The following is a 26,544-nucleotide window of genomic DNA, read 5'->3' as shown; positions in this document are numbered from 1 at the left end:
TTATTGTTATTATTTTATTTGTATTATTATATTTATGAACAAGAGCCGCTGTTATACTAAAGAAATGTGTAAAATTAATTATTAATTCTATGAGCAGTTGTAATATTAAAGTCCTACTTGTTCTTGTAGTAATTTTGCACGATTAATCAATTCGGCAATATCTTTACCCCTGCAAAGAACAAAAGTGTTGTTGTTTAATAAGACTTATGTAAACGGTCGTAACGGATGATTCGAGCTTACATTTGGTCTAGATTCGTTGTTATGGCATCAATTTGGGCAGGTTTGAGACAAATTTTATTGTATTCGGCAGTTTTATCGAGCTGAGTAAACAGAGTCTGATTGGCAGCTTTCTTCTTTTTCAACTGTTCCAAACGAACGTGCAGCTCTTTAACCTTTTCCGACATAGATTTAATTTGTTCTGCTTCTGCTCGCTCGATCGGATTCATATTTGGCTCTTTCAAGTAGACCAATCTGAGAACCTCCTCGGCCCTGCACATTGAAAGTGGAGCTAGGTTGAAGTGATGACTAGCGACGACAAGAGAACAAGTGCCCTACCTGCGCGCAAGCTCCTCCTGTTTGTCTTTGATGTCCTCATATCTTTCGGCCAGTGTTTCAACCTTCTGCTGCAAGCGTTTCTTCATGTCGCTGAGGTGCTCGAGTTCGGCTAATTGATGAGCCTTGGATGCCTTCAGAGTGCGCACCTGTTTACGAAACTCTTCTCGAACTTGGTCGTGGTGCAGGAAGTGTTGCTTCCGGAAGACAGTGGTCGCTCGATAGAGTAGCTGCAGGAGCACAAACAGAGGGTTAACGAGACGGAAGAGGAAGAGGAGGAGGAAGAGGAGGAGGAGGAGGGAGGCGGCCGCGCCTTCTTACCTCGAGGCACTCGCGAGACGTGAGATTTTTTCGTAGACCGATAGCGGTGATCGGCTGCGAGGTATCCCTCATGAGCAGCTGTTTGATGTGGCCGTCGAACGACTCCTTGAACACCTGCGAAAGAAGCAGTGACAGGGCACAAGCGGAAAAGCGAACCGCGCTTACTGACTTTCTTGCTGGGACTGGGGGCAAGGGTGGCCGCCTGGAGGCTGGGGATGTAGTAAGAGTCGATAACGGAGATGTCGATGGCCAGACCGGTGTGGAGCAGCGCCACGAGGATGCAAGGCTCCTGCAGAAGGCCGAATCCCAGGACGGGCGTGGCCTCCTCCCTACCGGTGTACTTGGTGCGCGTACTCAGCAGGTACTGAGCGCTCGACTGTCTCACGAGGTTGGCCAGCTGAAGCTGGACGGTCGCTGAAAGCGCACGAGCAGAGCTGCAGACGGAAAGCGACCGCGGGGACGGAGAGGCGCGCTGGCCGGCCTACCTTCGCTCGCGGCGACGTACTGCTCGAGCTGGCTGACCATCGGCACGTTCACCAGGTGGATGCCGGCGTTGTGGGAGCAGAAGTATCTGCAAGAAGCAAGACGCAAGACGGGAAGAGCGACCGAGCGGCGGGCAGAGCGACGGCGGCTCGAGCGCGACGTCTCACCTGGAGCGGTTCTCCGGGTCGGCGTGCAGGTGGATGGGGCAGCTGTACTTCTTGTCGCTGTCGGTGTAGAACAGGCCGAGCTCCAGCTCGACGCACTCGTACACGTAGAGGGCCTCCTCGGGCGTGTGCAGGCTGTAGGTCGAGCCGTACTGGGACCAGCTCTGAAACACCCAGAGACGTTGGGCCTAGGATCGACGGCGCCGCCCGTTCCGCTCACCTTCCTCTCGTCGTCGTCGTCCTCCGAGCCCTCGCTGAGCAGCAGCGCGTGGTAGATCTTGCCCGCGGACGAGGCGATGGCCACGAGCGGAGGCGTGGTCTGCAGGCACATGATCGAGCACGAGTCCAGGCCGTAGTTGTCGACGGCCGGCGGGTACATGGACAGCGTGCCGAAGACCACCGGCTTGTTGTGGCTGCAACGAGAGCGGAGACTGAGCGGAGGCCGGCTCGGGCCGAGCCGGGGGCGGCCGCGCGACTCACTCGATGAGCACGTTGCCACGGACGATGAGCACGTCGCCGCTGCCGCGCAGCACCAGGATGGGCCACTCGATCTGCCGCCAGGTGAGCTTGTCGAGCTGCAAAGTCAAGGGCTGTAGGCGCGCGCGCGCGCGCACGGCGCTGGAGACACAGCGAGGCGGCGGAGACTCACGTCGAGGGCGCGCTGCTCCTGGCTCGGCTTGGCGCTGGGACTGGCGAAGTCGAAGTCGACGGCCGCGTCGCCGAGGATCGACAGGCCGGGCAGCTTGGCGGGCGAGTGCAGGCTGGGCCCCACCTTCCAGGTCCTGGTCAGCCTGACCGCCTGGCCGATCTCGCACTCGTACAGCCTGCGGCAGGGAAGTCGAGCGTGAGCGTCGGTCCGAGCGGGAGCGGCAGCCGCGCCGCGGCTCACTCACTGGAACACGTTGTCGGAGGCCAGCAGCAGCAGGTGCGAGTCCGTGCTGGAGCCCGGGTGCCAGCGGACCTGGCGCACCTCCGTCCGCGACAGCTGCGAGTAGCAGTCGTCCAGGTTGTGGCTCCTGCGGGCAGACCAATTGAGCGAGGACTCGGGCGAGGACTCGGGCGTGGCCGGGCTCGCTCGTGAGCGCGCGGCGATAGTTTTAATCCGCGCGCGGCGCGCTCTGATATCATAATCCGAGTAATCGCCGTTACTGGCGCCGTTTGGCTAATCCGCCGGCGGACTTTGGTGTTGTTGAAGGGCTCGTTGAAGATCGCGCCGCGAATGCAAAACGAGCGGGAGCCGCGCTAATGATCAATGGAGCGGAGCTGCTCGCGCGCGACGTAATCCAGTCGCGATAAATCGCCGGGCGAGCGGCAAAAAGTGGCTGCGCGCGTTGCCGCGCGTGAGTAATCCCGCAAGTCGAGCTCCCGAAAACTTTGCCACTTGCCGGCGCGAAATATGTTTATTAATCGCGGAGCGCGCGCCGGAGCGGAGTCGGCAGCGGCTATGTAAATTTCTGGATGCTTATTAGCCGAGCAGCCGAGCAGCCGAGCGCCGCCCGCCCAATTAAGCGGCGCAGCTTCTTTACGAGAGAGACAGGGGCTGCCGCGACGATAAGGAGCGGGCGCGATACTCACAGGCAGGAGACGGTCTGCTTGCCGCCCTGGAACTGGGCCTTCTTGCCCCAGCGCTTGGGCAGCTGCAGCACCACCACGCCCAGGCTGCCCCACAGCACCAGCTGCGTGGCCGTCTCGTTGATCAGCAGCTGGCTCACCTCGAAGATCGGCGGATCGGTCGGCTGCAGGCTCTGCAACACAGCCAGCACAGCTCGCGTCAGCGCGCTCTCGGCTGCCGGATATTTAAAGGGGCCGACGCGGCGCAGGCGGCATTAGCATTAGCAGCCGAGCTGCCGCGAGTGCCCGACAGATAGACATCGTCTTCAGCCACTTGTCAACGCCCGCCTGCTCCTTTTTAAGTATCCTCCCCTTCATTTTTAATGTCCGCCGCCGAGATGCCACTTTGTCACTTTGTTTTTCTCGCCCTCGCCCCTCCGCTCCGTTTCACGGCTCGCTAATGTTTCCTTTTCAGTCGAGTCGCTTGCTCGCCCCCACCCATTCCGCCGACAGCATCATCGGGGATTCACAAACGAGCCGGCTCGCTGCGCCCGACCCCTTATTATTATTATTCGCGCTCGCATCAAAATCTAGCCGCCTGGCTGCGGGTGTTCCGCTCGACGCTCGTCACACACCTGATCACCGCGATCGTTGCAAGCTTCGTCCTTCCCAGTCAGCTGATCGCCAATGGCGGAGAGCACTCGATTCCCTTGCTGCTTGTTTGGACCGTTCCATTATCGTCCTGCTTGTGTCATGCCAGTGCGCCAGCGACATGAACGCGCAAACCACGAGCTGTTACATTTACAGCGACGACAAATCGATGCCACCCGTCTTTTTGCCGGATAGACAACCGGTCTTCGTCGGCAGAAACGTCGACACCAAAATCACCGATCCGCACTGCTCGCGCAAGCAAGGTTAGTCGCGCGCTCCTTAACCTTCGGCCTCTAGCGTGCAACGCTAATATTTTGACAACACTATCATTTAAATTCGACTGCTGCCTATTTTCAGTACGTTTATGTGCTAGCTACAAGGATCACAAAGTATTTGTTGAGCAGCTGGGATCTCGCGCGTCTGGACTGAATGGTTACAAGACTGAAAAGGGAGTGAAAGTCGTTGCTCAACACGGAGATCGCTTGGAAATTCTGTATGGTAGGCACCCGTATCAAATAGAATTCAATCCCCCCCCATTAGCTAATATCAAACGTGAAGGCACTGCCAAGAGACTAGTTTCACAAGAGTCAGAGGATGAAGATGACAACGAACCTCAGCGATCAAAGAAATTTAAATTAACGAGTACTGCCATGGGGACAGAAGAGGATCAATTGTTCAGTGGACAGCAAACAAGCACGGAACACAGTTCCAGTGATACTAATAATGAACCAGGCAGTCCAAGCGAATATGGTGAATGGGAATACTTTGACAACAAAACTTTGTATGTTTACACAAGCAATGGCTGCCAAGGGAGGTCCAAAGTGAGCACGTCATATCTATTGCTTACTTTGCTATCAATTAGCAGAACAATCATCTTTTCCTCCTACAGATTGCTGCATACGACATGGATAAAACTCTCATTAAAACAATCTCTGGCTTGCAATTTCCTAAAGATTGCAATGATTGGCAATTGCTCTATCCCGATGTACCTGCAAAAATTAAGGAGTTCTACAAGGATGGATATAAAATTGTAATAATGTCTAATCAAGCTAGTTTGGGTACTGGAAAGATCAGAGTCAAAGATTTCAAATTAAAAATAGAAAGGCTAGTGAAAAAAATTGGAGTGCCTATGCAGGTTTGCTTCTGTATTTTGATCAAGCCTAACGCTTAATCCTTTATTATGCGTCTATATGCAAATAAGTCAATTTATTCAGGTTTATCTTGCTGTGGGTGAAAGTATTTATAGAAAACCACGTACAGGGATGTGGCAATTTCTGGTTGACAAGGTACATATAGAGACAAGATCTTTGAGATATAACGTTTACTCTAAAAATAATGATTCTGAACGAAATTGTAGAAAAATGATGGAATACAAGTAGACAAGGAAAATTCCTTTTATGTTGGGGATGCTGCTGGCCGGCCAGCCAATGCATCAAGAAAAAAGAAAGATCATTCTTTGGCCGATCGATTACTAGCATTGAATCTTGGTTTAAATTTTCAAACACCAGAAGAGCATTTTCTTGGTCAGAAAGAAGCATCGTACAATGCTCCAGCATTCGATCCCAAGGAGGCTAGCAAAAACACCGTTCTTTGTGAGCCAAGTCAGACCAAGCTCACATCCGATGAGCAGGAGGTTAGCAGTAAAGTGCAAAAAGGAAGTAAGTATGCGCAAGGGTAAACGTGATGGTAAACTTTTCAGTTGATCCTTATGGTCGGTTGTCCTGGCTCTGGGAAGTCTCACTTTGCCAAAACTCATCTGAGGAATTATTGCTACGTGAATAGAGACACACTTGGCAATTGGCAGAAGTGTGTGTCGAAAACTGACGAAGCCTTGAGTCAAGGGAAAAGCGTAGTCGTCGACAATACAAATCCAGACAAAACCACGAGGCAGAGGTACATCGAGATTGCAAAGAAGCGTGGCGTGCCTGTGAGATGTTTCGCGATGGCTCTAGACAAGGAGCACGTAAGGCACAACAACATGGTAAGCGAGAAGTTTGATTGTGCAATGGAGGACTGTTAAGTACCACTGAAACGATTGTTTGACAGTTTCGCATATTGACCGACCCGACGCATCAGGCCATCAGCGACATGATCATCAATAGCTACATGTAAGTTTCTACGCAGGCAGCGTGCGTTAAGAGAAGCGTGGCTTGAGCGGTAGAAGGGTGTTGGATGGGAATTGTTGCCGGGGAGGTGCAGGCTTGGCTTGATATTTGTCGTTTATTGCAAGTAGGCAGCGTTTCTGAGCATTGTTTGTTACTAGCGACACGAAATCCCAGTTGGCCCGGCGCTGCATAAGATTCGTGAAGCTGCTGCTTTTGTTGTGTCTTCGTTTCTACATTCGCTTCTCCATCCGTTTCTCCAAAACTCTCCCCACATCTTACAGAAAGAACTTCAAGCCACCGAGCGAGGACGAAGGCTTCTCCGAGATCGTCAAGATCAAGTTTGTGCCGTTTTTCAAGTCGGACGAGGACAGGCGTCTTTACGAGATGTACCTTCTGGGCTGAGAAGCGAAGCGTGCTTAGCATCAAGTGGCGGAGAGCAGGCGGCGGGAGAGAGGAGGCAAGGGAGCCCCTTGGCTTTTAGCGCCGATCCTCTCGGTCCGTCGCAGAGTTGCGCAAAGCATGGTGTTTGTCGTGCACCTAATGTATCGCGAGCGCTGAATGCTCCAGCGAGATGTAATGATAATAATAAATTAATTGAAACTGCACGTGCGAGGATTGATTGGCGTCGAGCCGCAAAACCTGACTGTCGGGGGGAGGTGCGAGCACGATAACGGACGACGAGCGAGGAGAGCGAGGGGCGAGTCGGTGCTCGCGGAGAAAGGGGGAACGGGCAGGAAAGATGTCGGCGGCGCGGCGCATCGGGGAGAGAGCGCCAGATAAGCGGCACTTTTACGTGCTCGTTACTTATCCGCGAGCGGCTGGGCGAGCTCGGGGCGCTGAGAGAGGTGACGGTGGCGGAAAGGAGCGCCGCTTTATCGGCGCGACGCGAGCAGGTCAATGACAATCGGCAGATATTAGGAGCGGGCGGCGGCGGCGGCGGTGGCGGTGGCGGTGGCGGTGGCGGTGGCGGTGGCGGCGGACGGGGACCCGAGCGCGCGGAAGCAACTGGCATTCTATGATAATGAAGCGGCGGGCTTTACGAGCTGCGCGGACGCGGCAGCGCTCGCTCGGTCGCACTCTCCGGTTATTACTTTATTAAGCCGTATAAGGCGCGGTCGGCACGAGCGGCCAGGTCGCGCTCTGCCCGTCGACTCGGCGCGGCGACGAGCTATGCCGGCAGCACGTATCCGAGAATTCAAATGGGGCCGGCATAAAATGCGGCCGGACAATCGTCCTCGGCTCGTAAAGCACTTTATTAAAATTCTATATCCCTTGCGCGGCCGGCGGTGTAAACAAGTCGGCCGGCGCTGGCGCTCGGCGCTGCCCGCCAGAGCAATCGATAAGCGCGCGCTGTCCGGTGACGGCTTTGCGTTCCGGCGAGGATTAGAGCACATTAGCTGGGAGCGCGCCGCGAAAAAGAGCCACATTAGTCCGCGCGCCCGGCTCGGCTTTCAAAGCCGGGCTCTCCCTTCAATTGGCCGGCGCAGCCTCATTATCGAGCGTCGCCGGCGTCGAGGCCGGCGGCAGGCGCGGAAGCGACGCCTCATTAATGAGCCTCGTACGCGCGACAGCGCGCCGCTGACATATTAAAGACGCGCAGGCTGAGCCGAAGCACTTGGGCGCGCGAGCCGGCCGGGGCGACGGTGTCCCCTTGCCGTCAGCTCGGCGAGGCCTCGCGCGCGCGCGCCCGCCTTATTAGTTTGCAACTTATGCCCGCGCCACGGAGCCTTTAAAGTTGCGGCTGCAGAGCCGAGACGTGCCCGGCTGCTGAAACCGTAGACCCCGGCAGGCACGATTTATCGATAGTGCGCGCGCGATAGCGCCAGCTCCATTTTTCAGGGCGCGCCGGGCGCGCGATCGTTAGTCGCCAGGCGAACCGGACGCGCGCGCTGTCAATGCGCTCGTCAAGGCGTCGGGCCTCGGGTCCGAGTCGCAGCTATCGGCTCTAATTTATAGAGCGGGCTTACGGCCGCTCCGCGTCTACGTCGCCGGGCATTATTTAAATTAAACGGGGATAAACGTCGAGGACGACGGGAGCGCTATGCAAATTATTATCGCGCCCGATTTAAATGCATATTTGGGCAACTATAGATCATGTTGTTATTGCCGGCAGTACCGCCGAGACGGGGGTATTGGGAGGAGCGGGGCTAATTAAAAGTGTGTGCCGCAGATTATTAGATAAAGGCATCGCCGGCAATCTGCAAGGAGAGAAGGGCATGGCTTTGAATTTATGAAAAAGCTCGCTCGGCGGCGGCGCCGGCGGCAGCGGCGGCGGCGACGGCGGCGGCGTTTTAATTCCCTTAGCGGCGTTATCGCGGAGAAGCCCGAAAGATACATGTAAGCCGCCTCGCACTCACATTCGCTGCGCACTCTTTCTCCGTCTCTGGACGCTTATGAATATTAATTTCTGGCGGTAGCCGGGCAGCGCCGGACAAGAACAAATTACACCTTTCCTTTCCGTTCCTTCGCCTGGCCAGTGGCCCCGCGCACGCACTGCCGCGGCCGCGCCCGACGCCCCATTCGGCCAGACCCAGCTACTTTTCTTCCAGCGGGCTTTTTCCTGCGCCCGAAGCGCGCCCCCGGCTAAATGAAGAGACGCTTCTTCTTCTTTCGAAAGAGGCCAATTAAAATCCGCGCTCGTCGCGCACGTCCGCGCGGCCAGACTGCATACATTCGGGGGGCCAGCGGGGCGGTTCCCGCCGCGCGCCCGGCTTACTTTCATAACCGAGCGCATGTAATGGCAACGGTTAAAACTGCGCGCCGCGAATGCCCTATCTCAGCGGCTCCAAGGGCGGATCTTATTATCAAACTAAATCTCATCCGCGAGCAGCCAGTGCCCGCCCCCTCTACTAAATCTCGACCCCCGGACCGCGCTCCCACTTGTACTTACAGTACCTGCCGCGCGTATTTCGCCTCGAGCCACATTTATGTCTCGCCGCCCGGCGGCCCCTCGGCCGACGCTCGCGGGTGCGCCGAGCCCCGGGCTCCGGCGTCCGAGCCGCCGCAATCGAAGCCGCGACCGGGCGATCGAGCCGCCCGGCGCTCGGAGCGCGGCGCGGCGTCGGCGCGCAGGAATGCCGGCCCGCAGCCTCGCCCGGGGACGACGGGGATGGCATTCCGGCTCGCTCGGGCGCGCCGCGAGACGAGCGCCGTCTCGGGTAATTGTATCGTAGATCCTCGGCGTCGGCTGCGTGGGCCGCATGATTAAAACTTGATTGCGTTAGCGCGCGCCATTCTTATGCGCCGCCAGTGCCAGCCGCTCCGGCGAGGCTCGGGCTCGAGGCGCGGCCCTCGCCCGCCGCCGCCGCTCGCACCGGTCCGGCGGACGCTCGGCGAACGCTCGGCGGACGCCCGGCGGACGCTCGGCCGCCGATACGCCTATATCGCGGCCGAGATCACCTGTTGCGCCGGCGGAACGACGCTCGGCCCGAAGCGCAGACGGATCGGCGCCCGAGGCCGCGGTCGACCTCCCGGCGCTCCGCGTCGCGCACCGTCGGCGCGGATCGCGAGCCGCCGCCCGCCCGCTGTTTATCGAGAGATTCGGAAGCAGACCACGAACTCGGGATAGACGCGCTCCGAGCCTCGCTTAATTTTAACCAAATTCCTGCGGCTCTTCGGGCTGTTTAACCGAATAAGCTAATTGTGGCCTATTGGCAAGGAGCGACTAAGTCCCGCAGCGCGCAGAAAGAAAGAGAGAGCGCGCGCGAGTCGTTAGCGACTGGCGGCACGAGGGCGGAATGACAATCAGTTAGCTCGCCGCTCGGCGAAAGCTCGCTCTTGCTCGCGCGACTCGCACCCTCCTCCCGACGGGAATTCGTCTTATCTCCGTGCCCGACGACGACGAGTCGCCCCGAGCGCGAGATGGCCGAGCGGCACGGAACAGCCATCCGATAAATAGGCAGACGCTCGCGGGACGAGCGGCCGAGATCGTTAGCCGCGCGGGTGGGCCAGCGGGAGCCTCGGCCGGCGATCAGCCAGACCGCGGAAAGTCGTCGCGCCGCGGGCAAAATCGATGGCCGAGGGGCTGCGAGTGGCGCGGGCGCATTGTGCGGCATTGTTTCGCCCGCCGGCGAAAAAGGAGTATGGCGCGCCGAACGAGGGTCCTCCTCCTATTCCTCGAGAGATTAATTGCCATTAATAACCTCGTGCGCGACTCGCCCTCGCTCTCGTCGCGTCGTCGTGCTCGTGGCGCTCTACTTGCGCCACTCAACAATAAGGCCGACGACTTTGCCGGCCCTTCTCGCCCGAGCCGGCGCTGCCTGCCGACACTTCAGCCCGCTCCGCACTCGACTCGACTCGACTCGACTCGTTCTTTCACTTGCGCCTCCTCGACCAGCCACGCCTGTGCCCTCGGCGTCCTTTTTCGCCTCCGACTCGGGCTCTCGTTCGCGCCTGTTCGCCCTCGCCGAAGGAAACCCAATGCCGTTGCCGCGGACCACCGGTCGTTTTCAATTCCTGCTTCGCGTGTCTCCGCTCCCTCCCGTGCTCGCTGGCCGATCGGCTGCTCGCCCCTTGCCGCGACACCTCGTGCGGGCCGTGTCACCTTCCACTCGAACGCATTCGCTCGTACTCGTGACCCCTCGGCTTGCTGCGAGCCTCCATCGCAAAAACCACTTGTTTCTTAGTTACTGCGTAGCATTTCACGGATGATTCTGTCATTTGAAACCCCATTCAGAGAATCCTGTATTGTGCTATTGTTCAAATAAGCATCGGTAGAACGCCTGTAGATTAAATTGCCTTTTTTTATTTCAATGAGTTCGTATTAAAAACATATCTTGTACGGAAAGATCGATAAACAATAGTGTATAATTATGTCAAAGCATAATATTACTAACAGGCTCCCTTCCTCCATATTTATCTTTTCTTGAATAATTTACTAACAAAAACTCTAGTTAGTACTCGAAAAAAATATCACCGATTAACTGACGCGTTTAGATTTTATAATACGCCTGCAGCGATATCGACGGCTACGATAAGACTACGATAAAGACGCTTGTTTGTTACGGAGTAACACTTATTTGTTCGTGTAGGGACATCTGTATTCAATCTGAATTTTTATTCTTCACAGAAAATTGCACGCAACGCTCCGTAATTGATTCGTTTTGATTTACGTATGCAAACAGACCGATAGTACTCATTTGGAGCATCAAACACTTTTCTTTACAAATTTTCTCCAGCTTACGTTATACAAAACAGTGTGAATATCTTTGATATTTCGTATTTTTAAATAAATTTTAGATCGTTGGACCCGGTATAGAACTAATATGTGCAATATACTATAATTTTTTTTTTGCAAGTGAATTTGTTCAAAGCTAATTGGATAGCTTAAACAGGTAGCCCTTAAATGAGCTTCCCACAATCGATTTAATGAATCTTAGTCCGGGTCGTCGAACTTTAAAATGACCCCTGATTTTTCAGGATTTCAACGAAAGTTCATTCAGTATAGGACTATCCGGAAAAGGTGTTAATATAATATTGATATTTTCGCATTTCTATTACTATAAGTTCATGAATACGATATACCGGTAGAGCTGCAGTTATAAATAAATATCAATCTTGAAAAGAAAAGAAAAATCAAACATTATTAATTTGATAACTGTAATAATTGAATTTCTTGCGACTAATTGCCAAGTTGTTTTACTGTGCATATGAATTCGAAACTAGCACGGACAACTTATTATTGCGGTGTTTGCTCGAGGTACATTATGAATTGTTGATATAGTCCCATATGATTCATTCACGCGTTAAGAAATTTTTCATGAGTGCACTTGAAAGAGTATATAGAAGATAGATGACCAACAACTCAAATGATACATATTAGCCTCGAGGAAATTGAAGCAGTTGGAAAATAGGCTTGTCTGGGCACAAAACGACTGCTGCAAAATGGATTTTCTACGGGGAATGATTTAAACCCATTTAATCCGAACTTTTACTACCTGATAGTAAGAACGCAATACTGCAGCAGATGAAAACGCGAGTAAAACCCGAACGAAGTTCCATATTTGCTCCGCCTATCTTATTAGGATTTTTATGGCTCTGCGTGGCTTGACTCCGCAGATATGCAACGTCTATCCGTCACATAAGTAGTACGTAATAGCACCGGGCTTTCCAGCGCTCAGACCATAACCTTGCGATGCTATTTTGAAATACTAAGTCACGCACAGATCAGCTGCGAGTGCTGATTTAAAGGCTGAGCAATGAAATAACGAACGATCCCCGTGTCATTAAACGTTACTTATGGCGCTAGTATAGTTATTTATTTTTAAATAAACACTGACTTTTAGAGAAAGTTTCAACAGTGGCTTATTGAGTCCGTGAAGCAGTATGGGTGGGGCCGATATGAAACTATGCTCAGATTTGACACTTGTGAGCGCACGTACTGCGCGACAACATAATGCTCTAAGCGTCAAGAAACGAATGCTCTGTAGCTTTAAATGATCCTTTAATGGCAACGATCATTGTAAATGATCGCTTCATAGCGTTATTTTTTACTCGAATTGCCCTTCAGCGGACATGTTACCTTTTCGCTAGTCTAATACGTCTAAACGCCAAATTCGCACGCCATTCGATTTATCTTTTTTTCTTCTTTCGGGACTATTCATCAGAAATTTTCTAGCGCGTAAAGAAGCCAAATGATTTCTGTTGTTCGGGTATACCGTGTGTAAGACTATAAGAAAAATCGATGACGCACCGTGAGTTAACATTGAATAAACTGTGCTCTACATTCCAGTTTTGGATTTCAGAGCATCGCCAAAGAAAACGCTCGACGGTTGGCCGACATAAATTCAGTTATTCCAATTTTCAAAGTTAAAATGTTGACTTTCGTTTTATTTTTCCAAATTTATGGATATGCATAAATGAGACATAATCGCATAGTACTACTTAGCTTAAATCATCGAATATTAGATATATTGATATGGCACCTTATTTATATGTGTCACGCATGACCTAGATGCGTAAAAACTCCCTATTCCGAATAGTCCCACATAGGGTTCACTTTGTCCGCACAGCCGATGGAGGGAGGGTCGCTTTGGATTGCGCTATAGCTTCGGCTAGATACCATTGAATGAATCATGCGCAGCTCATTTCAAATCTACTTCCTAAGCTGTCCAGTGAGCTTTCGTACGTTGATCAACCTATCCTTGATCAAAAGTTAGAGCGATTTGTGCGTTGTAGTTCCATATTGGCTCCACCTACCTTATTGTCAGACAAATGAAAATAAACAAGTTGTCCAGCTCTGCACTCGGGACATTTGAAAATCAACTATGGGCGTTATTCAGTTTCAGGCACTTGGACAATATAATAAAAAGTATTGAACTAATGCTTAATTTCACTACGTTGTGCGGGCGTTTGTAATTTTTTGTCATTTATGTACCAATACCAACGATGAACGTAAGTTTATTTCCTATTTTACCAGTGGCAGTAAATTCTTTAAAGCACAAATTGGTAATGTGCCAAATAGATGAAGAGTCCGATGCTATCCATGTGTCATTGACTGATCATCCGAAGCGGCTTCAGATGTTGAAGCACATTGAGTACGTAGACAGGAAAACTGAATTGACGGCGCTATTGCTTTTTCGCAACAATAGTGCGAATAAAGGGAGTTTTTCCGATCGAAGATCTGATCGTTGGTTTCGATAGCCATGAGGATCGAAGGAGACGGCGAAGCACAACACTCGAACGAGAAGAAATTGTTGTCGATCGAGAAGCTTGCACCACCTATAGCATATGCTGCCACGCGAGGGTCACTGTTCCAAAGATCGATGGTTGCGTTGATCGGTCACGAAGCTGTAAAAGTGTCCGCGGGGCGAGTTACGCGGCGGACCCCGTGGGCAAGTCTTAAAGTAAGTTGTAAAAGGGAGGGAGACGCGTGGTCAGCGGATGATTATTGGCGCAGTAGCAGCAACAAGCCGTTGAGCGAGCTCTGGGGAGCCGATGCGAACAAGATAGTGGCCGGCTCCGAGGGGCCGCGCTTATTTGCGACAGAGCTGGGCCTCGTTCTCGGGAAATAGTTGGGGGCGCGCGGGCGCTGCGCCTCGCGGGAGAGCGAAACAAGCGACGCACGATCAGTGCACACTCGGCAGATCAATAAATCAGTCGAATGGGTGGCGTAACCGAGCGACCGGAGGTAGGTGGCACGAAAATTGCGAAGCGTCGCTGCAGCTCAGGAGCTAGGGGCACGATAAACATTGCGAGAGCGCGTCGAGCAGCGCTGGCGCTAAAAGGAACGAGGACGAGGGCTCGCTCGCGGCGAGCTGTCGGCCGACAGTAGCGGCGGCGGCGGCGGCGGCGGCGGCGGCGGCGGCGGCGAGGCTGTCCCGTCCGCAATTAAAATAATTCCCTTTCTGGCTGCAGCCGAGCGGAAAGAACTTAGCAGCGGCGTACGTGGCAGCTCGCCGCCGCCGCCGCCGCCACCGTTCGCATTCTTTCTGCCGGTGGCCGAGCGCTATTTTAATTGTTGCGCCGCTGGCCCTTGGCCGAGCCCCAATTCGGGGATTCGCCGGCTCGATACGCGCGGTAATACAGCGCGCTTAGGCCGTAGTCCGCGCGGCTCGCTCGGCTGCACCCGAGTCCGACGGTCAACCTCAAAAGCCACGTGCTGGCGTTGCCGAATGAATGCCGCGCCCGCGGAATCAACGAGCTGTGCCCCGGCTGCTCAAAAGAGCGCTTTCCGCGATTTTCGGCTCGGCCGAGCGTCGCCGGCGCCGCGCCGGCGCTCCTTTTCAAAAAAAACCGGAGAAAAGGGGCAAGGAAAAAAAAGGCGCGGAGAACAGAGCACATCCGAGACACGTGCCGCGCGCGCGCGCGTCTCCTCGTGCGAGTAAACTGGCTGGCCGACAAAAGCGCGACAAAAAGCCCAGAGAAAGAGCCGGCGAGGACGAATCTGCGAATTCCCTTGTCGCTGCTCGGCATGCACTCTTTACGCGCGCGCGCCCGCGCACACAAGATTCGCACGCTAATGAGAGAGCCTCAAAGAGAAATTTATTTAGATGATTGTGTTGCGGCGGAGATAAAATATATAGCGCGCTTTTGAGGCGGCGGCGGCAGCCTTTTCGAGCTTTTTCATTGGATCTCAGCCGTAAAAATACACAGGCAGATGGAAAAGAAGCAATTGTGGCGCGGTTGCGTACATTTGCACCGCTAGCTTTCGAGTGCGCGCGCTCTCGCCGAGAGAGAGAGAGAGAGAGAGAGAGAGAGAGAGAGTGTGAGAGAGAGAGATGCAATTAAATGCATCCAGCCGGGCTGCCAAAGATATTAGGCTCAGCCGAGCGCGAGGGGGCAGGGCGCGCGAAAATAAGTAATTAGAAAATCCAGAGAGGCTGAGCGCATAGATAATGCAGCTCGCAATTAAGGAGGTTGCGTTGTAGGCGAGGCGCAGAGCGGAGCGGCGAAGAGCGGCGAAGAGCGACCAAGAGCGGAGAAGAAGGGCAGAGAAGCGGCCGAGGAGAGAAGGGACGGCACGGCGCGGGGCGGGGAGGGGAGCGCGGGCCTCCGAGGAGGAGCGCTGCACTTTGCACCACACCTTTGCGCCTGCGTTCTGGGTGGAGCCAAGCGCCTCTCGAAGCTCGCGCATTCATAATTAAACACGCCCTTGCAACAAAATCATCGCGCACGCCGCCACGGCAGCCGGAGCTGCAAGCTCGGCGCCGCTCGCCATTGGCTTGCGCTTTTTCCTTGCGCCGAACGCCGTTCTCCGCGCCAGCCGGGCGCCCGCGGCGCCGCGACCGATCGGCACTCGCCACTCGATGCGGGCAGCCGGCCGGGGAAGGGGTCGCAGCCGATCCGGGACCACCCACCGGCGCGCGCGTCCATCGCGCCGCGCCCTCCTGGCCCGCGCGCCCCCGCCCGCCGGCCGAGCCTCGCCGCCGCCGGTGCCGCCGCCGCCTCCGAGGATCGACAGGCCGAGATCGATTCCGACGGCCGCACGGCTCGGCGGCCCCGACCAAATGAAGCGCCGGCAAACGAGTCACGATCCGCTAATTAGCAGCGCCAAATGACGCCTCTCTCTCTCTCTCTCTCTCGCCCGGTCCTGCAACATTATCATATTTAGTATGCGCACTTAGCAAGACAGCTTAAATAAGCGCGCAGCTAGCCGCCCATCCGGCAAACTCAGAAATGAGCGCCGAGCCCGGGCTCTGGCTAATAACTTACAAAGCAAAGACGCCGGACGAAACTCGAGCAATTTCAAGCGCTTGTCTCTCCCTGAAAACTCGCTCTCGCCGCTGCAAACTTTTCACTCAATCCTCGGAAAGCGCAGCCGTCGAGCGCCCGTCAGCCGGCTCGTGCGCGGATACCCGGCGCGGAGAGGCCAGGAAGCAGGAGAGCCATCGGCCCCAGTTTCGATCCGCTTCGGCATTGAAATCTCTATCGCTCGTTCGCTCGTTCGCTCGTTCGCTCGTTCGGCGAACGCCAAACGGCCGCCGGATTGCAAAATCCGCGGGAGCGCTGGAGGGGGCGGCCTGCGCGGCAAAAAACCCGAGGCTCAAACTTAGAAGAGAGGGGAACGATGCGGAGACTTTGTCGAGCTGGCTGCTAATTTAAGGGTTAATTCCTTAGGAGACAAGTTGCCAGAGTTACGACCAAAATATTCATGGCATTATGCATACGCTTAGCGCGGGCACTAATCAAAATTAAAAAGTCTAATTGCAAAAGCACCTTCAAGCTCTATTACTCCTTTCAAATTGCATTCTTCTCTCCGGCCCTTCCTCGTGCTCCGCTCTCGATCAATGTCCTGCAATCCCTCCCTCAGCCGTCACTGAGCATCGCCCGCTGCACTCGCTCTTAATCCGCATACTTTCATTAAAACTTTTTATTTTTCCACTTTACATGCCCTGCACTCTTTGCAGACAAAGTATTTGCTCAAAAGTAAAAGCGCTTGGCACTTGATGTTACTAGAGAGAAAGAGAGTCGAGGAGGAAGCCCGCCAGTTGGAGGAATGCGCAAAGCCCGAGATGAAAACCCGGTAGGCCGACGTACCACTGACAACGGCATTTTTATTTACCAGACAGCGTGCTACTCTACTTTATGCTTCCCTTCAAACAACCAGTCGGATCCACTTCTCGATTCCTCAACTTTTATCGTTACAACAACGTTGCTCCAACACTCCCGTGCCTGACCTCTCATTGATTAGCACTACTTAGTTGGCTCTTCGGCATCTTAGCTCCATTTCTTCTTCGTCAATAGTGCCACGGAGTGTGCAACCGCGAGAGGACAAAGAACTTCCTTTCGGTAACGTCATTCGCAGTAATGCGTTTTTCATCGACACCTCGACTGCGTGGGCTAAACGATAGATCTCGATTGGCCTGCATTGCTAGTGTCATAAACGTATTCTACTTCGTTCAATTGCAATATGTAGCAATAACCAAGCCATCTTGGTCTGTCCTCATTCTCAATGTGTAAAATTATATTGTAAATAATCAATATTCGCTAGTAAACAACTCTACCTGACATTGAACGTAGGATTGTATATAGATGTGATTCTATAAAATATTAGACTTAATATCCTGGAAAGAATGGCTCAAGTAAGGCCCTAGCAATATTTTTTGTTTAAAAGATTGAACTAAGTGGGTAGGGTAGTCCGCCACAATGGTGTATCCTTTATCATCGAATTTTTTTTAAATAAATTTTCAATAAGCATTCTATTTATATTTCCTCGAGATAATGCATTTGACATTATTTTTGGAACACGCTTGGAATTCGCTTTGGCGAATGAAGATTAAAGAGAATACGGAGTTTTGTCCGAGACTGTTAAAATGAGCTCCTTAGCACGGAATTTAAAGCCCAATAAAACATCGAATGCTAAAAACATGAAGTGGAAATAGGAGAAACGTGCTATATACGAAAAAAGAAAGACAGACAGTCACAAGAAGAGCTATATCAGTGGTCAAATGCTGAAAATAGATCAACTTAAAAAGACTAAAGCTCGCTAAGATTAAACGATATACATAACGCTCTGTAATCTCTACGAACACTTAGTAAACATTGAACGTAAAAGTAAAAAACTGTCGACGGAGATTACTTAAGTCATTTATGTGTTGTCTGAACTTCGTAAACACTGTAACTTTTTATGTTGACATTTATTTTTATTTGCAAAATGATGCGCTTAAATAATTAACTAGTCTAAACAGTTTGTCGAAAAAATTTCACTTTAAACTAAATTACTATCCAATGCTGATAATATAACCTAGTATTCATACGCAAATTACCAAACCATCATTAAATGTGATATGTTATATCAACCAGTATAAGTTGGTCCACAACTGAGCACAAATAATTGAAATTTTCCTAGGTATCCGGTTAATAAAAATTCGGCATTTCTTTGAGCATGTGAGTTTGTTTCATTCAATAGAACAACAATTCTTTCCTATAACTTGATTTGTGTGCATCTGAAGGAATACTTTCCGCTTCGTCTGCTTTTCTCCTATGTTGAATCACCTTTCGCATAATCTTATGAAAATACTAAATGTATAATAAACAAAATTTTTGTGTCTCACTAACCTCCGGAATCGTACCTTTAGTGCTGATTTTCGGTTAGAGGTATGTTAGTAATTTAGGTAAAATGTTGGTTACGAAAGCATTTTTTAACCAACAGAACTCTACATTTCAGGCGCATTAATAAATATTCCCTTTTGAGTAAGATATTGTTGAAAACTAGTTATAAATTTTAATGTATTTCTTGATGAAAGACAAATATTTTTCATTTTAAGTACCCTTTCAAGTTGTTCAATTTCAGTAACGCGCTCTTATCCATGTTGCGTTCCATTTTAAGCAAAAATTTGTCTTATTTTAAGATAGTACTGTATAGAGAAGAGAAAGTAAAGCGAACACTATTTTTATAATTCACAATAAACAATGACAACCATAATAAAAGCTTTCAAAATTAACAATATACAACAATTAAATTGCGAAAGTAAATTACTGTAAAACTAGATGATGAATTTATTTTTTTGCAATTAACTATTAAGATAGAAACGAAAATAGCATATTATTTATCCCATGTTATTTCGCCTTACAGAAGCGTATGTTAAAAGTTTAATTTTTTATTAAGAACATCTAAAAAAATAGCCTGGAAACCAATTCCAAACTTTTCAGTGGTATTAATCATTGCACGAATAAAAAAATTTCTTTGAAACTTTCATCAGATTGGCAATCCGATTAATTTATCGAAGTACATATAATATAATCTAATTGAACTTGATTAAACATTGGTAATAAAATTAAGGTAGTTCAGCTACGAATAAGTAGAAGTGGTAGTTCCAATACAAACTTATAAGTTTTTCTTTTTATAAGTAAATAAATTCATCATATATATTCATATAATAATTTAAAAAAGAAGCGTTATTTGGGTTAAATTACTTTATTTAATAAGTTATTTGGGTTAAATAAATTTGGGTTATAATAAAAGTTACATATAAATATGAAATCAACTTTTTAGAGTTAATATAGATAACCTGTTTTGTGCCATAATAAATTGATATTTTCAACATGTTACTGTGTTGGCACATTAAGTTCTCCAAAAGTAATGAAATTAATCATGATCTTTTTGTAAAGCAATCAAACTTCACATTTGAATGAATTGTTCAATGACTAAATGAAATTGAATAAGCTTACTCAGAAGTAAATTTTATTAATTTTATTGATGTATTTGAAATATTTCCTATATCACATTTCATAATTGAGCCACCTTCATCCCTTGAGTTTTGAATATGTGTAAAAGTAAAATCTGCTTTTAATGATAAAATTGATTGATGACATAATTTGCGGCAAGCTTCATACTCATTCCTCAAAATGTACAATTGAACGAATTTCAAGTGCAATAATAATAAAGCATCAGATTAGTTTTTTGCTATATTACAAGGTAATCATACACATGAAAGTGCATAGCGTATGGACGAGGAGACTAGAGAATCAAATCATGATTAAAACAGGTTAGAGGTGAAATAGTGAATCGTTATAAACCACTTTATAATAAGAGTGTTTGATCTACGGATCAGCACTGGTGAGTATTTTTTTCTGCAATGACAAGAGTTTGTGTTGGATGCAATGTGAAATTTCCGTATATTACCGTATACAAGTTAATATCCAATCCTATAGTAACAAAAACTTTGTCGAAGAGAAGGTTGAAACATTGAAGTAGTGCCTCATTAACATTTGTCAATAAAATTGGTTCTATCTGAGAATAGGTATAATTATTGAATGGTTTAGTAATGTACCATTAATTTTGAACAGATTAATTTTTTTCTGTGATGCGATTTCAATTTTCCTTCGATACACGGAAAGAAACATTTCAAGTAAACATTACAGTAATTTTCACGGTAAAACTGTAACTGGTACATGAATTATAATGAACTGACTGTTATGATTTCCTCTCCTCTCCCCCGTCAATCTAAGAAATGTTACGGTTACGTGCTGTAATTTGTTTGATCCATAATTATTTCATGAAAATATGCAATGGCTTAGTTACGGCAATTTGTAACTGTAAAAATTCGCTTACGGTAATATAGAGCGATGCCACCAGTCCAATGTGTCAAAATGTGCTTTATTTTGAAAGTGAGTTAGATGAAAACAAGTAAAGATGATTGTTTGCTTGTTTTCATCTAATGGCTTGCATAATTTTCGAAATAATCTGACAATGATTAGCACGAGGATTATGCAAGCCGTTTTAAGAAATTTACTCGATTAAAGAATGAACATTTACATCATAAAAAAGTGATACAAATGTAGATCAACATTGATAATCTCTACAATTAAAATAGTATGAATCGTCGCTGTTGAATTTGTTGATTTCAGGGGAGGAGAATCAGTGCCGTAACGGTTTCATAAATTCTACGATGATGATCTCAGAAAAATGATGAAAAGTTATATAATAATTAGAGTATGATCTAGAATTTGTAATGTTTTGGTCATGGTGTCCCAATTTTAGCGTACCGCAGAGTAAATTTGACCGGAAAAAAATCTTAAAATCATTTATAAAACATTGTTTTCCGCAGCTCAGTCAGCTTGTAAGCTCTTTCTATTGCAAAATAACGAGGTATTTATTGAACTCAAGCGAGTATATCCTGTAAGGTACGAAGGTCCGTGCGAAGGAAAAGATTTTGTAGGGATTCGTTGGACGTCCACTGGATTTGATTTGGAGCGCGGCAATTTTTGAACGAACGTACTTCGTGGATCGTTTGACGTGGTAGTAAAGTCAGTTTGTAAACGCGAGAGTCCGAAGTGGAAAGATCGAGTGGCAGCGTGGACGTCCGATTGTCGTTTGGAGCTTGAGCGTGTAAGATGGCGAAGATCGTGCGTGCGCATTAGGAAAACAAGCATCTCGAGCGGCGAAGTAGGGAGAGCAGGCAGGCAGGCAGGCAGGCAGGCAGGCGGCGTTTATTATTGCCGAGGCGCGCGAATGATGGCAGAACGGTCGTTTTCGGCTTAGGAAAGACGAGCTGATGGGCAGGCATTTTGAGCACAAGTTGATCGTAAGAATAAAGGAGCGGAGCGTATCAGCTGGCGTAGGTTGTCTAGAGAATGAGAGAGCCGGGCTTAAAGCGCGAGAGGACGAAAGTTAAGTTAAAATTTATCGTTGCAATCTCGAGTGGGAGGCGGCAATGAAAGAGCGCGGCAAAGTTGCAGCGGCACGCCTCGGCAGTTGCTACATCATCGCGGCTATAAGGCGAAGGAAGCGGGTAGAAGCGAATCCTTTGGTTGGGCGGCTGCGTCCGCGTCGGGATTTGCGAAGGAGCGCGCGAGCCAGCCAATGGGGCTGGCTAATGGCGCTGAAAGGAAAAAGAAAAATCCCGCGAGGAGCGGGAGCTGGCGCGGCGGGCACATCCGGATTACGAATTTGACGAGGTCTGGCCGGCGAGCCCTCGGATCGTGGCGGCGCGACGTAAGGAGAGACGCGGCCGCGCGGCATAAAGGAAAGCAAGCGTGCTGTTTCAAGTTTTATGAGGCGCCACTGCACTGCGGATATTTACCTACTCGAGGCTTTTTTAATTAGCTGGCGCGCGCTAATGCCGCTCTCTTTCGGCGAAAAATAATTAGGCGCCCGGGCCCGCAGCACGTAAGGGCGCACACGCATCTCGATGCCGGAAACCAAGAAACTCCGGCTCGCGAGTGCGCACGCGTCTTTTAACGCGCATAAAAAGGTCCTTAATTAAAAAGCCCGGCCTGGCTGGGTGGCGCGCGCCTTTATTATTTGGAGCCGTTTGTTTGCGCTCGTCTGCCGGCGAATCGTCGCGAATCGTCGCGAATCGTCGCGAATCGTCGCGGGGAGTCGAGTTCGATGTCGCGCAGAGGCGTAAAAAGTTATCGTTACATTATAATAAGCCGGCGCTGGCGAGAACGACTTTGGCACTTTACGACACTCCGGCTTGCTAAATGTAAAGCCGCGGAAAGGCAAATTTATCGACTGTCGTAAACAAAGAAATATGTGGCCGCGAGCGAATCGCGGCGGCAAGCGGCGGCAAGCGCCGTCAAGCGCCGGTCGCGGCCGAGCCAGGCCAAAGTTTGTTTGCGCGGGAGGGCAGATTGTTTGGCCTTAAAAATGGCGGAGCGCCGGGGGAAGGGCGAAATAAACGGAAATGACTGGGGCCTTCTTGTAATTACACGGCTAATAGGAAGGTAATTTAGTGTCTCGAAGTGTCGGCCGGGCGCGCCGGCAAAATTAAAATAATAAACGGCATCGTTAGGATTCATCATCTGATTTTAATTTCCATTTGGAAATGATTGCGCATTATCTCGGGGGGCCGTAAACGCGCTCGCTGGATTTAGTGCCGGCCGCCTGCAGGAATGCGCTCCGCCAAAAGAACAACTTGTCGCGCATTTCTAATAAAGACTTGTCAATAAAGCCGCCGGCGAAGTTGGCCGGCTTTACGACTTGTCGCTCGCGCGCCTACGTGCCGGGGCTCGGGGCTTTTCCGAGGCGCGGGCGCAAGTTTGCTCGCGGCCAAACTTGCGCGGGCTTTGTTGTCGCCGCGGTATAAATTGGCCAAGAAAGTGGCCTTGGCTGCCCGATAAATAATCCCGAGACAATGGACACTGTCCAAAGCAGCCGACGCGGAGGCGTCTTAGCGACACCTCGCACCTCCTCCGCCGAGCCGCGTTACAACGTTTGTTTGCAACAAATTAGCATGATAATGCGGCCCCAGCCGGCTGCGCACAATACAGCGCCGTGGCCGCGCACTTGCATCGGAGCGCGCGGAGGCGCGGCGGCACGACGGTACGGCGGCGCCCGATGATGAATCTGAAGCTCTCGGCTCTGTCATGTTAATTGCGGCGCGCGCAGTCATCGGGCGCACTTTGGCCGGCCATTCGGGCAAAAAGCCGCGGATCAAATTGAACGTGAAAGCTGCGAAACGCAGCGACAAAGAGACAAGGAAGTCGCTGCAGGAAGAGCTTTAAAAGGCTCCAGATAGAGCACTTTTAAAGCGATTTCGGCGGCATATCAGCCGGCCAAATTCGAGCGAGGCATTTGCAGGTTTGCTTTTAAACGGCCGCGTATTTATCGCTTTGGAGGGCGCCGGCGCTTTCGGCCGCTTCTTTTTCGGGCGCTCTCCCGCCTAAAAGCCAGCGCCGCCCGCGTCGGCCGCGCCGGGCCTGTCCAGCGCCGGCCGGCCGCCGACTTGGGCCGCCGCCGCCGCCGCCGCCGCCGCCGCGAGGAATGCCTCGCACTTGGCGGCGCCAGATTGCGCGGCATTTTTAATTTAGATAATAACGGACCGCGCCGGGCTGCCTGACCTCTGTCCCCGGACACCTTGCGCAATATTTCGCCGCCAGCCGGGCTTCCTTCCTGCCGGCTGCATCTGCTGGTGCTACGCTGGTTTTTCAGCGCGGCCCGCGCGCGCCAGGCGCGAAGCATCGCCAGATTACACAGATTTCAGCAGCGGCATGTCTGCTTGCCGGCGCTGGCTTTATTAAGAATTATGGGGCGCGGCCGCTTCGGCCGGGCTGCCTCGGACGGACAGATATAATGAAGCGCACTAATCCCAGTTGTAAGAAGTGCGTGGCGTGCGGGCAAAAAGTCGCGTCTGATGAAGAGCAGCCGCGGCCGCGGGGCGGGCGGGCGATAAGGAGCCGGGCCGCGGTAAATTTGCGAATTAAAGAAGTTATTCCATTTGGGCAGGCAAAGGGGTGTGAATGCTTTCGGAGCCGGCGGCATTATCAGACGCAGCGAGCGGGAGGAAGCCAGGCCGGCTGAAAGAGAAGAATGTAGCGGAGGCGCTTTAAACGGGGCCGCTAACAAAGATAACTCCATGCAATAAAAATGATTCAAAGTTTCCCGCGGCGCGGAGAGGCGCGGAGAGGCGCGGAGAAGCGCGGAGGGTCGCGGAGGGACGCGGAGAGGCGCGGAGAGGCGCAGAGAGGCGCGGAGAGGCGCGGAGAGGCTCCGGTTCCGATGCCACCGCCGCCGCCGCCGCAGCGCGCTTCACAATGGCGCGTCTTTGTCTCGCGGCCCCGACACCTATCTTCCGGTTCCAAGTGCTGCCTGCCAGCCAGCCTCGGAGCAACTTTTATTATTTACGAGCGACGTGCAGCGCGCGGCCCCAGCGCTTCGATCGCCGATCCGCGATCCGCGATCGCGTCGACGCCGCGAGCCCGTCGGCCACCGCGCCACCACGGACGCGTGGGCCAGCGCAAAAACCCACTGAATTTGCATTTTGTTCGGCGCGCTTGTACTTCGCCTCGGCTGGACATTTATTTTAATTAAATTACTCGCGGCCGAGCGTACAGTCGAACAAGCCATTTCCTATAAATTATCCCCGTGCCGGCTCCTCCGCGAGCCCCTGCGCGCTCGTGTCCGTGCGTGGCCGCCGCCACCGCCGCCGCCGAGCATTAATGTACTCGCTGATCCCTGCTCCCCAGCCCATTCAAATGAAATAAAAGCGCCGGCAACCCTCGGCGCCAGCTCTCCGATGCTCTTCCTCTTTTTCCCTCTTCGCCGCGAAACCTAGCTGCGCCAATTGTAGCTGCCTGCAAAACAGCCTCCGACCCACCCACCTCCGCGCTCCCTCGCTTTCATTTAACGCGTAATCATTTTCCAAGTGGACATCCCTGCTGCCGCCTCGATTAAACCACCCACGCTCGTCCATTTAATACGCCACTCCCAACCGACTACTCACTACTGTGCGCACCTTTCCTCTTACGTGCTCGCCACCGCTTCGTTCCATTTCAGCGCCAGCTTTTTCCACTCTTGGCCAGTCAGACCCAATAACGCTCGGTTCTCGCCATCCCTGCCCAGTCTGCCTGCCCGCAGCTGTCCTTTACCTACATGAACCAACTTCCGTGCCCTCACTTGGCTCTCCTACCTCATATTGCTCTGACAAATTACAGACCATGGCAGTGCATGCTCTTCGCATCCCTACCCTAAACTATCCCCATCACAATTGGTTGCCACAAATTTACAATGCCGCTTGTTCACTGTATACGTAGAATGGCAGTTTTCTACAACATTAGCTTATGGCTCCTTACAAGTGCAACTGAATTTTCAGTCTATTCTAAGATGATTTTAAAATTTAAATCAAACTGTTTATTGATCGGTGTCCAATGGATTAATCACAATCACAATTAGTCCTGATTGACTGTATTTGCATGAACTTGTGATCATCGACAACCTATCTGTTAGATAGATAGATGCATTATAATTGAAGACCCACATCAGTCGATGGATGAAAATAACAGATAATGCGTTGTGAAAATTTGTTTTGATTCTGAGAAAAGTATCAACGTTGAAGATCAAACAAAAAAATGCAATGGTGGAGGAGGTTAGGTCGAGCCCAACAAACTTTCATTTTCCAAGCAAAATAAGATCTCTACAGCAATAACGCATAAGTGAGAATTGTAACTATGTATTTATTTGTAAATAATAAAGGTATTTCAAGTAGCTCACCTGATAGGGTACATCTTCTTTTTTAGCACGAACAGCGGCTATGTCAAGTGTAAGAATACAGCACTTTTCGGCATGCCACAGGTACAGAATATCGTCACGGATTTTCAGGATATTCGTTGTCTCTTTGGTCAGCTTTGGCAAATTGTTCTTAAAATCTTGGAACAATTTTTTTTCGTTTAATCCTAACGGATCCGTACACGAAGTCATTTTGCCGGGTAGATAGTTTGAGGTTGTAATCTCCAATGCCGCCGCGCTCCAATCTCATGTGCTAGTAAACAACGAAGCTGGCCACACTTCTGTGCAGGCGCGAATGGAGCGCCGAATCGAATTCAAAAGGAGAACAGACAGAACATAGATGAAAGTCACTACTCACGCAGTACTGCCAATGTTTGAGATACATACATTGGTATTATTAGACTGGCACTACTGGCAGTGGCGCTGAGAACGTGTGTGTATGTGTGCGTATACACAAGATATACACTGCTAGAATTTTATCCTCATAAAAAATTAATCGATGTTGCAGTGGTGATAGTTAATCTAGATCAATGTCATTGAGATAATCTTGGATACCTAGCTATACGCGAGTTTAAATATTTATAATAAAAATTGATTATATCATTCATAAATTACGTACCTAAAATTAATTTCCAACTCTTGAAAGTTTTTAAAAATACTTATTGGTTATTTATACGAACCCGATTTACATTTTTTTTATTTATTTTCTTTTTGAAAACAAACCTGTAATTCTGTCTTGACACACGATTAAATCATTTTTAAGTTTTTTTTATAATTTCCTATAATTTTTGATAAATTGTAACCAACTTGTATTGAGTAGATTAGG

General features: G+C 50.4%; 2 protein-coding genes across 3 annotated transcripts; one reads left to right on the top strand and one right to left on the bottom strand.

Moving 5' to 3' along the window:
* Positions 1 to 6: 6 nt before the first annotated feature.
* Positions 7 to 26,240, bottom strand: LOC131673004 (nuclear pore complex protein Nup88). The gene is made up of 14 exons (XM_058950631.1): positions 26,106 to 26,240; positions 25,704 to 25,999; positions 3,096 to 3,265; positions 2,414 to 2,536; positions 2,170 to 2,344; positions 2,001 to 2,095; positions 1,741 to 1,933; positions 1,524 to 1,684; positions 1,359 to 1,444; positions 1,043 to 1,287; positions 874 to 987; positions 556 to 782; positions 241 to 489; positions 7 to 169 (listed from the first exon to the last, which is right to left on the bottom strand). The coding sequence occupies exons 2-14, from the start codon at positions 25,908 to 25,910 to the stop codon at positions 106 to 108; spliced, it is 2,109 nt and encodes a 702-aa protein (XP_058806614.1). The 5' UTR covers positions 25,911 to 25,999; positions 26,106 to 26,240; the 3' UTR covers positions 7 to 105.
* LOC131673007 (uncharacterized protein F21D5.5) lies at positions 3,722 to 6,426 on the top strand. 2 transcript variants are annotated; one of them, XM_058950633.1, is made up of 8 exons: positions 3,722 to 3,985; positions 4,080 to 4,543; positions 4,612 to 4,857; positions 4,937 to 5,008; positions 5,080 to 5,355; positions 5,422 to 5,703; positions 5,769 to 5,830; positions 5,986 to 6,426. In XM_058950633.1, exons 1-8 carry the CDS (start codon positions 3,844 to 3,846, stop codon positions 6,227 to 6,229), a joined length of 1,788 nt encoding a protein of 595 aa, XP_058806616.1. In that variant the 5' UTR covers positions 3,722 to 3,843; the 3' UTR covers positions 6,230 to 6,426. The 2 variants fall into 2 exon arrangements, with proteins under 2 accessions (XP_058806616.1, XP_058806617.1); XM_058950634.1 differs by having other exon boundaries at positions 3,724 to 3,985; positions 6,109 to 6,426.
* Positions 26,241 to 26,544: the final 304 nt, after the last annotated feature.

Source organism: Phymastichus coffea, unplaced genomic scaffold (assembly GCF_024137745.1).
Source record: "Phymastichus coffea isolate CEN01 unplaced genomic scaffold, Cenicafe_Pcof_1.1 PCOF00164, whole genome shotgun sequence".
NCBI lineage: Eukaryota > Metazoa > Arthropoda > Insecta > Hymenoptera > Eulophidae > Phymastichus > Phymastichus coffea.
This window is presented reverse-complemented; position numbering and strand designations above follow the sequence as displayed.

Coding starts and splice junctions, on each gene's coding strand:
- LOC131673007 (XM_058950633.1), top strand. CDS start 3,844: ATGAACGCGCAAACCACGAGCTGTTACATTTACAGCGACGACAAATCG. Junction 5,009..5,079: donor GGCAATTTCTGGTTGACAAG/GTACATATAGAG, acceptor ACGAAATTGTAG/AAAAATGATGGAATACAAGT. Junction 5,356..5,421: donor TCACATCCGATGAGCAGGAG/GTTAGCAGTAAA, acceptor TAAACTTTTCAG/TTGATCCTTATGGTCGGTTG.
- LOC131673004 (XM_058950631.1), bottom strand. CDS start 25,910: ATGACTTCGTGTACGGATCCGTTAGGATTAAACGAAAAAAAATTGTTC. Junction 2,345..2,413: donor GCCTCCGACAACGTGTTCCA/GTGAGTGAGCCG, acceptor TCCCTGCCGCAG/GCTGTACGAGTGCGAGATCG. Junction 2,096..2,169: donor AGGAGCAGCGCGCCCTCGAC/GTGAGTCTCCGC, acceptor TTGACTTTGCAG/CTCGACAAGCTCACCTGGCG.